The 16,326-nt window shown below is 33.9% G+C and overlaps 1 protein-coding gene across 1 annotated transcript in view; it reads right to left on the reverse strand.

The window, feature by feature from the left end:
* The window catches only part of LOC131031096 (uncharacterized), a 217,836-nt gene that overhangs the window by 57,220 nt on the left and 144,290 nt on the right, over window positions 1-16,326 (reverse strand). The window contains exons 16-17 of the mRNA XM_057962124.2: window positions 10,000-10,099; window positions 6,784-6,853 (exon numbers count right to left, since the gene is read on the reverse strand). Coding sequence (XP_057818107.2) covers window positions 6,784-6,853; window positions 10,000-10,099 — 170 coding nt within the window. The remainder of the gene's footprint in view (window positions 1-6,783; window positions 6,854-9,999; window positions 10,100-16,326) is intronic.

A 16,326-nucleotide genomic window follows, 5' to 3' on the forward strand; every position in this document is an offset into this window, starting at 1 on the left:
CTTATAATTTTTCAACTATGAAATAATAAGGTACCTCACCTCGACCTTGCGTGTCATCCATTTAATGCATGTTAAAAGGCCCTCATAACCTCCCTATTAACATTTGTTGAGCTATTAGAGAAGAAAAACTTGGGGTTGAAGTAATACTCCATTTTGCTGGATTTGATTGTTCCACCTATAATCAATGATATCCCAAATAAAATAAAATATTTCTCTCTCCCGATAATTGTTTTGGAAGGCCTCTTTGGCTCTATACATAGCCTCATAAATGTATCCCCTTGGGTTTTGCTTTCATCCACAAAACACAAAACCCAAACTAAAGACTTTGACAACTACAAACAAATTGAAGTTACAAACTCACAACGAAAATACATACTTTAAAATTTTGAAAAAAAAAAGGATTTAATTTGAAATTTAAAATTATGTTTATATGTACCTTGATGATCTTTGCAACTCTCTTTGCAAAATAATCATCAAATATTGTCTTTGAAGCCCTTTCTACATGAATCTTCTTTGAACATGTTGAGTCTGGTTGTGCTTGACTCACAAATAATTACTTCAACAATATCAACAAACTACAAATGCTTTGCAATGCCAAAAAGTTAGCTGCAAACCTTGTGATACCTAATCACACAACCTTTATTCCCTTGGTGTGATCTCTCACCAAGCAAAGAACCCAAGGGTAAGTATAAATGTAATTTGTGATGTTCTTTGCATCTTCTACAACTAGTCTCGCCTAATCACTTTTTCCTAGGTCCTCCAAAAGAAGGTCAAGACATTGGGCCACACAAGAGGTTAAAAAAAAAGAGGATCCCTTCAAGCAATCTCCCAACCACCACATATGTCACTACATTGTCTATGACAACTTGCACCATATTCTCAATGCCAAATTCTAAAACAACCTCCAGCATTAACCTCAACTTTTTTGCATTTTTTATTGTTAGAGGCACCATTCACTTCAAGAAAGCCATCTCACCATTTAAGCTACAAATTGACGACGGTGTACTTTCTTTCATCTATCCACCCATCTAAAGCAATGGTGCATTTGAACTTTCATCATTACTTCTTTTGTTCTTCCAAAATTGTCTTTGCATCTGCAATAATATCTTGGATGAACTGCTCACTTGAGTCTTTTGGAGAGAGAGCCTTGCATCTCTCAATGTTGTGAGAAATATTCTCAATGTGGGCCCTCTACCACATTGAAGGTACACTCGTTGTAATACCAAAAACTTGCACACACCTAATTCACTTCCTTGTACACCTTGTTTCACCATGTACCTTACAACAAAGGTTGTGCTCCAGGGGTGTTTCTAGGTACAAAAAACCATATGATTAGGCCATGCTCAAGTTGAATAAGGTGGATGTGCAACATATGCATGGACCACAACTAGAGCCCACAATATATTTTATATCTACCTCTATCTTCTCTACCAACTCAAGATTAATGTAAGCTACTAGGGTTGTGTGTACCCTCGCCCTCTCTAGTCTCTTCTCATCCAACAATGCAAGAGCCGCTCACACTCTCATTTTGCCTCTTCCATGAGTTTGTGAAACAGCTTAATATCACAACAAGGAATGCATGCAATATGGTACTTGAGGCAACTGATGTCTCTATTAAGCTTCTTCCCACAAAAAGGTATAGATCATGCTCCCCTAAACTAATATAATCATGGCATATTTCCAAGAAGTATCAAAAGCCCCAGCAAGAAAACTTCCACCTACAGATGTTGACCTAATGCTACATTGGATGCCACCGTATGCTAACTTCAACATGTTCATATACCAAAAAACAACCAACATATTAAAAAACAATGATTTGAACACAAAAAATTAAATAAAATTCATATAAAATACACTTCAAATGTAATTGGATAGCAATAGCATTAAATAATTTAACCAAAATAACAAGTTTTTGTCCCTAAACCATAAGCCTTGCATACAAAGAAACTAGCAATTTCATTCATAAAAGCTAGCAGGAATCAAAAATTAAAACTATGGAAATCAAATCAAATGCCTCTAAAATTATAAATCATGTTTATAAACCTACCATAGAAAGAATACAAAATAAGAAACCCATAATTCCTAAAATTTTCTCTTTATATCCACTATAAACTCACTCCAATTCACTCAAAGGATGCTCAGACGATGTGTAATTGGACTCACCAAGTACTTGCCAATGCTCTTTGCATTTTTGGCTCTGAAACTTGCAAATACTCACCCACCTAAGACTCTTGAGTTAAAATTATACAAGCTTGACCAGAAAAAAACCCTACAAGTACTCAACAACTCACCAAACCGTTGAAGTATGATTAGGACAATGTAGCATGCAAATAAAGTGTATTCTTTCTTAAACTGGTTCAAGTACTCGCCGTGAGCCCAATGCTGAAACTCACAAATAGTCATCCACCTAAGACTTGCAAGTAAAAATTTAAAAACTCGCCCAAAAAAATTCCTAAAAGTACTCGGTCACTCACTAAGTAGTTGATCTATGTTTAGGTCAATTTAGTGTGCAATTAAGGTGTATTATTTTTAGACAAGATTCACTCCTACATCCATGTTCCTAGCCATCAAGTATCAATAAATGAAGGTAATATTATTGGAGCCACCATTTGAAAGAGGTTCCCTATTATCCCTATCATCTAAGCCTAACCACTACACACCCAAAGACAAAAGCTAGCTTATTAGTTATTGCATGCCAGTAAGTTTGAACAAAATAGCAATGTTTTTATTAGACCATCCTCCATCTAAAAAGAAAATGTATTCAATCTTAATTGAGGCCCAAGGAAAGAAAGGTCATAATTAGGCTTCATATATAATGTTTACTTAGCACTATCTATACATGCTTTCTAGCATTTCGTCTATTTTAAGTGATTCCATTCCAACAACAAAACTCACCATTAAAATCGCATTACCAGAACATAACTTTTTCTTAATATAGTTACTGTTATTTCAATAGAATGGCATGGACAAGGATAATAGATGTGAAACATATATGCATTACTTTTTCCTATATCTTTATGCCATTCTTCAAATGTGTAGAAAGATAATTTTACATTACAAAAGATTCTAAATTTGTTCAGAAATGTTTTCATACAAAGAAGATGTAGGAGGAAAAGATAGTCAAAAAGGATTTGAAAAAGACTCAAGAACAAATAAATAAATCAAGATATCACAATTTTAAAGCACAATCACTTTGGATTCTAACATATAGCTCTCAAATTTTGAATGCAAAACTGACAACATAAATAATAAATATATTATTTATGACTATGGAACATCTTCATGAGATGGTAAGATATGGCAGGCATAGAAGCAAAAGCTCCAAATAATGACAATCATAGTTTGAGGACTCTCCAAAACTCTCTGGACTCCCGAGTCCTATCTCTAGCTGAGTCCACTTGCAGTTGACTCCCGAGGCGAGTCTGGAAGAGTTTTGGGGAGTACTCGTCAGAAACTCCCCCTAGGACTCTCTAAGTTCCAGACTCGGACTCCCGAGTTTTGGGTATGGACTCTCAGGTCCACTTGGGTGCTGCTAGGGAGGTAAAAAGACATAAAAAGGTGACTTTTGCTTCACCTTTTCTTTGTCCAATCTTCACCAAAACAGGGCTGAACACCAAAATAGGAAAGGAGAGGAGAAGAGGAGCATTTGAGATCCAAAAAAGACAATGTTGAAGAAACAATTCATCATCATTTTTATATTGTAGCACCTTTTAGTTCAATGCTTGACAAATTGAGTTAGATTAGAAGGGGAAAGAGGAAGATGTAGATTGTATTTTGTTGTTTTTGTTATTTTGACATATCATTATATGCAAACATTTATAAATTTATGAGGAAGTTATACATTTGAAAGTTTGAAACTATGAGTATTAAGTATGAAATTTCAAATATTGAGTGTTTCAAGATCATATGACATGTGTAATCTTTGAATTATGACAAATTGATAGTCAAAATAGGCTTTCATGTTCTCTAAATGAATTAATTTATTTTTTTATGGTAAAACTACTGTTTTCATTTTTGTCGAGTCCCAGCTGAGTTTTTTGCTGAGTCTGTGCCGAGTCCCAAGTCCGAGTCCTATTTTGGGCTGCCAAGTCCAAGTTTTCAAACTTTGATCACAACTATACCCGATTTTTCGGAAACTAGTCCTACAGACAAAAAATCTCTCACCAACCCGTGAATCCCTTGAAACCCAAGAAATGGTGAAATATTTTATGAATAATGCAGCCATGTGACAATTTGAGAAGACAAATACAAACAGGAGTTCGCTAGTACATACATAGAAGGCACAACTAATTGCAAACTTGTAGGGAATTGGTAGGTAGGGCATTTGAGCCCAAGGTTGGCAATTTTTTGTTGTAACACTACTACAAATGCATTCTATAGCTTCACACCATATAAATAGCATTTCCACAAAATTCAACCAGCACATATAAAATTTATTATAAATAGATGAATAATCTGTTAAATAAAATTTTCAATGTGCACAATTAAATCTATTTTATTTTCGTGGGACTTCCAAGAGATAGTATTTTACTGTTATATTTCAGCTCAATATTCATACATCATATTTGGTGTCTACTTTATCATGGTGTAATTCTATCTATTCTCATATGGTAGGATTTCTATCAATACTGTCAATACTCTATCACACATGGTTTAATTTTGTATCTACTTATCCACATCAATGTCCTCATCATTCTTGATTTTCTGCACAACTAAATTAATGTTGTGAAGATAGGTTGGTTATTTGGTCCAAATAGCATTTGATGATCTATCTTTTTCTACAACGGTAGCCTTGTAAATCAGTTCTCTAGAAAGAAATAATCTGTATTCCTAGCTAAATGGCTTGAATTTAATGTTAATTTAGGCTCTTTGTCTATCATTTCTTTGCTTGATGAATATGATAATACTATAGTTTAATTTTTTACCTAGTCTCATTACTAGAAGTGAAGAGGAATTGTTATGTGTAGGTCATCTTTGAAGTGAAGAGGTAATGTTATGTGTAGGTCATCTTTGTCTTTATAATATTTTATCCTTCTCTCAAGTGTAGTACAAATTCCCTTGGCTGCATAATAACATTAGCCTGATGTTTATATGTAACCTAGTATTGCATCAAGATGTCCAATCATTGTGACATCAACATCTTGGTCATTGTGATTTTGTATGCGTATTTTGATATGCATATCTGCCCTAAATGTTCTTTGTGTCTAACTTATACTTCTACTTTATAGGAGTCAGTACTTTGACTAAATTTGAAGGTTTGGTTTAATAGCAAAGATTTTGAATGTGATTTGCTTTTGTATCTTGAATCTTAAAAAATGCATAATTCATGTCCACTTGACTCGACCTGTTATAAGAAATGGTTTCTCTTTCATCGATTGATTAGATTTTTATTTGGATAGTATCTTATTTGATGTTTCCTACTTGAAAATTTCCTAGTAATAAAATGTTTATTTTTTCTTTTATCCTTTTGGGATGCAAACATGTTTATTCTTGTTGTTTTGAGGTCTTACTAATTTTCAAATATTTCATAGTTTGTTGTGATAGTGCAATCTCTATGATTAAACATTCTTTTGATATTAATAATAATTTGGCATGAAGTGTTGTTAGTAGCATTTTACCATCTCACATCATACAACAAGACTAGATGTTTACTCACATATCATTCAGTGAAATCTTTTATACTTAGCAATAAATTTATCAACTTCATACTGAACTTACCAAAGAATCATTTACTAGGAAAGCTTACGTGCTACATTGCATTCTGTTACTTTAAACAAACTTCTCATTTGGACAGTTTATTAGTTAAACTCTCTATTTTAGACAATTCATGGGCTAAACTCTCTATTTTATTTGCTCTCTATATCTTTATGCTATGGAAATGTCTTTAAATTTCAAAAACAAGTATTTTTTGTCTCTTCTACATGTTTTACATTTTTTTAAAATCCAATTCTTTTCCATTTAAATCTTATTTATTCAAAAAAAAACATTATATTTTTAGTTTGTCAATTTTTTCCCAATAAGATTTTTATTGCTATGGTGGCAGGCATCAACACAATAAGCTTTGTTTAGTTTGAGAGAGTGACAGATGTTAGGATAAACTGAAAACTAGTTGAGACCAGGAGACAAGATTTATCAATAAGAAGAGGATCATTTGAAAGTTCATTTTTAAAGGCAGCAGAATAACAGAAAATTAACCTCCTTTTAGTTTTAACTTAACATAAAAGCTTCTGAAAATCAAGAATACAAATATAGAAATTAAACTCGGACTTTGGAGAATAAATATTAAGTAGTGGGCCCTTTCATCAAACAAAAAAATTGAAGACTGAACAGAAAATAAATATTTCACATTAAGGAACATAGATACAATAAAAAAAATCACAAATCCTATGTTGTTAAGGGGACAAAGGCATTTCTTCTGAAGCATGCTTGGTATTGTCAGGTACAAAGTGTTACATCATAAAAAGATGGGCTAAGTGCTTGAATACAACATCTATAGGTGTACAATAGAAATTGCTTTCCAGCAGAATCGCTAATTTCTTACAAATTTTACATTAACTTGAAGACTTAAAGAACTGAAGAAGCAATAGCATAAGCCTGGAACTACGAAAAGTGAAACCATTAAGCACTCCGCAATTTGTTAGAAGCAAAATAAATAATACACGTCATGAAAACCATGAGTGAATGAAGAAGATTAGAAGGCAATTGCATCCTCAAAATAAGTGAAGCTACCAGTTCTATGAAAACATATACATTGTTACAAAATTAATGGCGTTGAGTACACACCTTCTCATGGTGTTGCTTCATAATTTCCAAAAATAGATGAATTGCCTCAAATGCTTTGGATCTCACCTCACTACTCAAGGCAAAATAAATCAGCAAATGCAATTAGTGGACCACAGAATTGGAAATAATATTGTAGCTGATAAAAGCACCACAAATTTATCCACATGTAGATTCAGAACAATGTCATATCACAGACAAGAGAGGAGAAACTTAATTACAGTGATATTTTGGGACATTTTCTATCAACAAAACATAAACCCAGAAAGTATGAATCTTTATATGACAAGCAAATGAGGAATAAAAAATGTTTAAGATTTTTATGGAAAAAACATAAAATATCTATTTAAAAAATGTAGTTTTGCATGCAACCTGCTCCAAATTCCATCTAGTAATGCATGAGAGCAAAGTTCCAGAACCTCGAGGCTTGCTTAAGTATCTTAACAAAATTATCTATAAATATTATTAACGGAAGCCTGAACTTTAAGAAGACAAAATGCTAATGAACTGTGGTATGCCACTACTGTTACCACATGCCTACCTTGCTCAAATTGGGACCATTAAATATCTTAATCATTCAATATTCAGAAATTCTGAAGAATTTAGCCCTCTAAGGTTCGTGAAATTTATTATTTTAGCATTTTCATGCTGGTATTTCCTTTGAAACCTGTGAAGCATTATATATATGTATAGATATATATATTAAAGACTTTATTTTGCCAGTGTTAAATCATTCTGTTTCTAAAGAGACTTTGTTTGTTAGATTGATTATAACCCCCAAGTTACCAAGAAAGTGTCAAAGTGGTCAGCTCTTGGTCTTTTCCTTTACAAGCCTTTTGATAGTATACAGTTGATCATTTCCAATTTGCCTGTGGATTGAGAGGATTTGACAAATGTCAGGATCTTTCTCCACTTCTCCTTCACAATTCATTTCTATGTCCTTCGAATTTTTTTTCTGTGAGTTTTCTCCAAGACACCAAAAGTTTTACACATGGGAGCTTCTTGTTGAAGCTTTTCTCAATAGCTTTTGAAAATATTCTAAACCCACTAAGCTGCAAGTATCATCTCTTCGCTGTTTTTCCTTTGTTGTTCTAGGAGGATTTGTTTAATCAATTTGGAATTGTTTTTCCTGCTACCATTACGAAGCCAGAGACATGCACACATGTATTGATCTTGGAAACTCCTTTCATGGAACCTTTCAAATATTCTTGTTGTCTTGGTTTTTTCACTCCAAGAAAACAAGATTATGCTGTATGACACATTGCTGTTAAATGGTTTTCACAAAAAAACAAATTGCACTTATTTGTCTCTTTGATTCATATCCCGAGGGTAAACAAAATTGCTTCATATGCTATCATTTGGGAGTCTTAAAAAGGTTCCTTGTAATGTCCCCTTCTTAGCCAGTGTCAACCAATCGAGGTTAGTCTATCATCAATTCCTTGTAGACTAACAAGATGGACAGATAAACCATTTGGGGTTGGTTTTCTCAAGGTTGACAACGTATCTGAGTGGTTAAGGAGATATTAGGGCATTATTTGTGATATTAGAAAAGGTTGCTCTGTTAAATCAATATTTAACTTATTTAAGACTTCTTGAAAGTACATATTATGATATGATTCTAGAGAGAGAGTATGGTGTCCCACGATAGAGAAAGTGGAGCTCACTCCAATTTGTGGTTATTTGTAATATTACAAATGATATTAAAGGTGACCTTGAAAGTCAGAATTATTAAATTCTGAAAATGACTTTATAATAGTCATTGAAATAATAAAGGATGAATTTAACTAAATTTGGATGCTACCTTATTTGGGACTACTAAGTCATAAAGTGAGATATTAGAAGGAGAAAATAAAAGTAAATAAAGTTATAAGTTGGGCACTAGAGGAAACCCTAATTAGGGTATACCTTTTGGGAGACTATTTAAAAGCAACTTGGAGTTCATTTTGAACATGTTTTGGTGAAATAGTTTCTTACTTTTGCCTCCTGAGAGGAGCTTGTCTGAATCCTAGGGTTTAAAGCTGCTTGTGGGGACGAAATCCTCCATAAGTAAACACACCTGCAGTTGTGAGAGACCATCTCAGGGTGTGCAAGGGAATCCTATTTGCAGGGATTTCATTTGTGCTTATAAATAAATCAGTTTAGAGGTGATTTTGTTGGTTAAAATCTAAAGGAGGTGCTTGCTTGCGTAGCCGCCCCCTTTCCTTGACAGTTTGAAGTTGTTTGAAGCTCAAACTTGCTTCTCCAACATTGATTATCATTAGAACTTCATCTACAGCACGTGTGTAGCCTTCAACCATTTTCAGTCACTAGGGGTTTCCAACACAAAAGACCAGTCCATTTGCAGACCGTACAGCTCAAGGGTATTGGAGCTTCATTCCTACCAAACGTTGGGGTCTGGTGAACCAGCTTTGACCCATTTTTGGCATCCAGATTAGACTTATATTTTGGGCAATATTTTGAGTGGAAAGAGGCAGATTTTAAAGTGCTGCAAACATATTTCTGGGTGAGCTACTTGGCTGCCACCTTGCCATTAATCAGACCTCCTTATCTGCTGTTCTCAAGCACATCAACTACCAGATTCAGGAGTAAACTTTCTGGGTATGTCTGAATTAGTTTTGTAAGGTATTTTCTAGTCTTGGGTTATCATTATTATCAGAAAATGTTGTAAAACTTAGCCCCTATCTAAATCTGGAAATTTCAAGGACTCAGTTGCATATTTTCAATTCGTTTTCAGCTTGTTTCGTGAATGCAAAAATAGCTCATTTACACAATATAATTGTTCAAACAAACAAACCATTCTACAACTTCTGTCTAGCTCTGAAAGAAAACAAAAAGGGAAAACAAAACATGGTATGTTTAATTGAAAATTAGCCAGCAGGTTGCTATAGAACTGTTTGTAGTGATTCCACCTGGGGGGACATTACATTCCTTGCTTATCTTTCATTTTATGGTCAACACCATTTTTCAATTTTAAAATGCTTAATGAAAAGACACAAAGTAGATGCAAATGGTGGGAATATGGATATTTGTGAATCCTAAAGTAAATCTAACCTGAGATTTAATCTGTTAAGCTGATAATTAAATTTATTAAGTATTTGAAACTGCAGTAACAACTCCACTAAGTGCATCCCCTCCAAGAACAGTATACATTGTCGATTTATCTCGAGTATATAAATTTGCATTTTAATGATGTTCCCTCTGAATCTCAAATTCAATTACCTGTCTGGGTCGACAGTAAGAACAACAACATTTGGTAAAATACGAGTTGCAACCTCAGAAGGATCATAATATGCACTTGTTGCACTTAAAGCCATCACTCCTGCAAGACAAAAGCATAAATAACCAGAACAATTTAGATGCTTCAAAGCAGGTCCCCACAAATTTAAGCAGAAACTATGCAAATTACGCACTCTAGCAATAGAACATGCAAAATTGACAACACTTATTTTGGCATTAATCGAATAAATAATGCTCGATATTATTACTATCATCAGTTCTTGGTTTTTGATAACACAATTCTGATGTCAGAAGTTCTATGATAACAAACCAAAGCTATATCATTTAAATACATGACAAAATGCATTTCAGATCATTTGCACAATGTTGGTCCTCTCTAACTAAGTTTTCAAACTCAGGCATGTCTGATCCCTAGGTTGCCATCCCAATCCCCTCTTCTCATCTACATGTCATAGTAGGCATCCCATTCGCACATTTCCATATTTCCCCTTCCCCAAAAAGGGATTCAGTGGAACATAGCAAGCTACATGCCTTCATAGCATGTCAGAAATTTGATAATGTGAATGTCTGCTACACAGTCATATTAATTTGTCAATTTATACAAAGTGACAAATTCACAATCCATTGACCCATGGAGCAGCAGAGCCTAATAGCTTAGATAAGAATGAAAAATTAACAAGTAGACAACCACCAGGCTGTTTTTAGCAGGAGAATTCAGCTCATCACAGTAGATTGAGTAATTTGACTCATCATCTATACCAAAAGTATCATCAGACTGTTAGTAGAAGGCAGATTCCAAAGTAAGAAGTTTCAAATTTCAATTAAACCTAGCCAACAAAGTTAGTGCAGAGCTCTCCACACAAAAAGCATAAGGAGTGGAGAAGAATAACTTATAAAAACAAATATCAAAACATGTAGAATACAACATCCTCAATGTTTCTTGGCCGCATAAGGATTGACCATTTGGAAATGAATAAGTGAAGGACTTGATCAACTGAAGGTAGTCTCTTCTAGCATTAATGGAAATTCTATCAGATTTGGACTGACATCCAAAAAGAAACAAAAGGACAGCGAGTTATTAGGCAATTATAGCCAGCATAATCATCCTTCAGGCATTGAGACTAGAGAATTTTTATTTGTCATACTTGTCTAGGCATAGGCATGAATCAAACAGTCATTAAGAAACAATAGTAGGTCATCATGAAAGACCATTATGTTTTCGAACAGGGATCAAGCAGTATTGGCCAATGCACAGTAGTACATCTTGCACACCGATCATTACACAATGTTGGGATTAAGGAATGAACATAGGAGACATCTGGCACACATTCTGGACGAATTAAGCATGGTTAATGATCAAAGCTTTCATGCTTCACAAGAAAATATTAACACCATTCAACTTGGCCAAAAAAGAATGGGATAGACCATTTGAACATGCAAATTTGCATCCAAAGAATTAGGGAACACATCTTTCATCAAAGTACTATTTTGAAGCCAAAGATTGGTTGTATGTAAAGTGAGGATTATTTAATTTAGGGAAGCTGATCAACTCATTGCCTAAAATATAATCAAAGTCTGCATATATTCAGCTTCCTTTCCAAGGGGCAATATATTCATTTTTTGAATATGTGGCTGACACAATTAGTGAATATTTATGTCAAAACCACACTGCAAACATTGGTCATATCATCATAAAATAAATGATGCAGCAGAGGCTATTATAGGTCATAACTCAGATGATGTATGAGAAATCAAGGATAATGCATGACAGAGCAACCAAATATGTTAAACCTCAAGATCTTTTAATCAACTGCAGACATACATTTCAAGGAGGTACTAAATCTGTCTCTAGGGGAGTAGCATATAACTAATTTCTAATATATCACAAATCTAAACAATTCCAGAGACATTCATAAGTGAAATCAATATTCCTTTAACATTAAGGAAACCTTTCATCTGCTAAATTTGATTCAAGTTTCAATAATTGAAATCCTAAAAGAACTACAGCCATGTAATCCTAAAGTCAAAAGAACCAGACCCAGATTAAAATGCAATGTCAATAGGATCAATAACAATAACTTATTGCCAACAAATTTACTCTATAGCATGAGCTTCTGAAAGGGCTTGAAAAGTCCTCAACCATAAAGAAAGAAAATTATCCCACCAGACTCAGTTTTGGAAGAAACTCAACTGTCACATCTTTCCACTGGCCTAATGCAGAATACAGCTTGCTTTTATGCTCCATAGATATAGAACGAAGCCTCTACCACTACAATTCTTTCTCAGATCTAAACATATTATTAATTTCCCCACATGCTCTAAAGGCTACAACCATCAATTTTCATGATCCTAGCACACGACCAAAAGTAAACCTGTTCCAAGCATCACAAGTGATCAACAAAGATGCATGAAATTTTCGAAGGGAGACAGTGTAGAGAATGAGCCCAGAGAGCTCCAAATCCAAGACAAGCAGAAATTTCAAAAAGTTTACCAATACTTTCATAGTATTTATGAAAATCAATTTAAGTTTTTATTTCTATGAAAAAAATATACAAAAGCCAATCATAGGATTCCCTTTCAATGATCCTCAATGTACTGCAAACTGGTTCCAAGAAAATAAGTACATCTTGTCATTTCCAATGCAAACATCGGTAATGAAATCATCATGGATGACAATCAGTTTCTGCAGCAGCAAATGACAAGCTATCTCCAAACAAACACAAGACCTAGTTCCCCAACACAATCAAATACTATCATGAAACAGAGGAATTCAATTCCATAAATGAAACCTAAGTTTGCTAACAAGTTTGCATATCTAATTCAAGTGATTCAAAATGCTTTAAGACACTTTTTCGGCAACAACAGAGTTGGAGGTTAGTGCACGCATAAATAAAAGGTGTCAAAAAGATAAGGGTTATCCTGAAGCCATAAAGCCAGAAGCAGCTGAAAATAATCTAATGTAATTTACAGGTTGAGCTTCAGAAGAAATCATCAAGCAAGTTTGGCTTGAGATGAACCCACAAAACAAAGGATCATGTAAACAAATTCCTGCCCAACCGAACAAGTTCATATGTTTGTGACTCCATGCTTTCAAAGGCTCTATTTAATTGGATTCTCTGTTCAGCCAAATTACTGAGTTTACATATACCCCTCGGGATCATGAAATTCATCTTACATCAGTGTATTGGAGTTGTAACATGCATGCAGCTGAGTAAAATAGAAGAAAGAGTCATAGAAGAAAATGCCAAGCAAGACAAATAGTAGAGCATTGTAGAAGTTTTATCAAGCCCCACCAAGTTCTTAGAGGCCTCAAGATGGCAAATTCACTTGTACTTTTGTCTAGATAGAGGAACAAAGAGGCAGAATGCTACTCTTGTGGAATTCTTCCGCATTGATTTTCTCAGAGTAATCCCATGTAAGTTTTGTTTTTCTTGCATGCTACAATGCTTGCTTTCAAATTTCAATTAAAATGTGCAACTACCTAAAATAATTTCAGAACTTAACCATAAGAATCCTAAGGCTTTCTTAAGCAAGTACTTAGCAGACAGGAAAGACAATTCAATGAGAATTTGCGACAATTGTTAATAAGCTAAGCCTGGTGTTGATGAGTCGTCCCTGGTATACCTAATTACAGATCACAACATAACCCATTTAACGTGTTTTACTCATAACCATTTTGGGAGTTACGGACATTTTCCAAATTACAAAGATAACTGAAAATAGACATTTAATTATCCTCAATAGCCATTTTTTCCCTCAGTAAGGCCAAATCTTACTTGAGACTTGTCTTAGTAAAAACTAATTTACAGAAAAAAAAAACATGGCATCAACATAAGCTCAGAAAACCAAGAAGAAACAGAACCAATAATATATTTATCATTTTTTCTCTTTCTTTCTACTAATACCAATAGAAACTGAAAGCCAATGTCTTGGGATTGCTACATTTTTTAGATAGGTACTTTTTAAGCTTCGAGCAACTTACAAGCAGAATATGCTTATGCAGACCTCCAAAATGCAGAAGACTACTTCTGCAGTGTTGTACTAACAGCCACATGTACATTAACAGATATCTTAATTTTGGTGATAATTGTAAGTCCCTGCAAATATCTCACTCAATAAAGCGGGAGGTTGTGTGAGGATTAATTCAAGCCTTGCAAATTGGATAATTCCTCCAGAGGGACATACAAACCTAAAATTTGATGGTGCCTCTAGAGGTAGTGTTGAGACAACAGGGGCTAGTGTTGCAATCAAATCTCCTCCAAGTATTTTTTCTAGGGGTTTCACCATCAATTCGGGCAGAGGAACTAACAATATAGCCTACCCATGCGGTTAGTGGCAAGGTTAAAGTTAGCAGCCTCGCTGAGCATTAAAAAGATTCAGGTGGAAGGTGATTTGCACATCATTTTTGGAGCCGTAGAATTAGGAAGTAGTGCTAAATAGATAATCAATTTTATCCCTTGCAAAGGAAGAAGGTTGTTGAACACATCCAAAAAGATCAAACGGTAACACTGATATGGGCTATGTGACAAGTTTCGAGTTCAAGTTCATATTCAGCAAAAACAAAATTCAGATGAAGTTCAGCAAGGACAAAAAAATTCAGAAAAAAAAAATCGCGATTAAATTTGCCCTACATAACTTTGATTTTTTTTAAATATAAATAATATATTCACAAGATGATCAAATTAGTTTAACATTGATAAATAGATTTAAGTTCATTCTTATAAGAATATATAAAATTAAAAATACATACATATTTATAGATTAAAATTAGAAACCAATTTACCATATCACATACATAGCATATAATTATATTATGTATATAATAATCAAAATCGCAATAAAAATTAAATTCATAATTTATAAATATATAATATTAAATTTAGAACATATATGATATATTAATAAATTAAAAATATTGAATTGTATTAAATATTAAAGTATTCTTCCATCAGATATGGGGGCATAAAACATTAAACAAGCAAGTGCATGATGGACTAAAGATTAGGGGAGAAGTGTGAGCTACATTTGCCCTATTTCAATCAGGCAAAGAGAGGGAGGATATTGATACATGTATGAGATCATTCAACCAATAGTTGCTCAATTTGCACCTAGTTTCAATATTCTCGAACTAATGTATTCTTGAATCAACGGACGCCAAAGAATGGAAGTCAAGCATTTCCAATCTACTCTAGATGATGAGAGGAAGCCTATGCTTGGATAGGGGTGATATCTACCTACCTAAACAATCCAATTAGATGCCTTGTTATTACTTAGGGCATGAGATTTTTATTTTTTAAGCATGAATTGCAGAGTGTTCGGGAAGGGCTCATGACTTTTAACCCTAATCTAAATGTGTCATATCAGTCCTAAAGCTCTAAAAAGGTTGAAAAAATTCCCAAAAAATGTATTTTTGATATATATTTAAAAAAAAAAATTGCACACTTTTATTTGTAATTTTGTACAGATATGAGGTGAATTTCAACAATTTTTCATTAATGTTTCGAAGTTTTTTGAATTTCAAACTTCATGGCCAAAATTCAGTGAACTCTATGACTTATGCTATAGGTAAGGCAACCAAGTCACATACAAATTGCCAACTTTGGGGTTAGTTTTTTGGAATTGGATATGGAGTAAATATAGAGAGCTTTAGCGGCTTCTCAAAAAAATTGTCTTCCTTAGTACCAAACCTTGCTTTGCTAGTTGCTATAATAGATGCTCTTATGGAATTTGCATAACAACAAGAATAAGAACTTGTTGGCAATTCCATAAGTCGAAAGTATTAAGAATCAAAGGAAGAGATGTGAAGTAGTGTTAATGGTTCGTCAAGTAACAGAGATAACTTTGGGGATTCTTAAAAAGACACAAGAAATCACGATCAATCGGCCATTGCATGGTAGCCACCATATGGCATCACTTATTCTAGATGGCCCTCTAGACGTCATTCAGATGAAAGAACTTTGTTGCATTCTTTTTCAACATAAGCACACAAATACCATAAAATAAGAGGGAAGGAAACCTAAATCTGGTGTGTTTTGGCACGAATTTCATGTCTAAAGGAACTAATATTTTTTATACAATGCTTGAACTGCCCACTACCATACAATCAAAAGGAATGAAACCTAAATCCGGTGCAATTACAAACATGGGGCCTTTTTTGGGATGTCTGGCTCTTTACACAAGAGTTGCAATGATTCAACAAATGTAGTGGTTGTTTATCACAACAATCTCTTGCAAGAAAAGCTTATGTTTATAGATTGAGTGTGTGATGATAGATTTTAGAATAGTAGGTAGATAGTTGTATTATTTGGT

Source organism: Cryptomeria japonica, chromosome 7, assembly GCF_030272615.1.
Source record: "Cryptomeria japonica chromosome 7, Sugi_1.0, whole genome shotgun sequence".
In the NCBI taxonomy this organism is placed as follows: domain Eukaryota; kingdom Viridiplantae; phylum Streptophyta; class Pinopsida; order Cupressales; family Cupressaceae; genus Cryptomeria; species Cryptomeria japonica.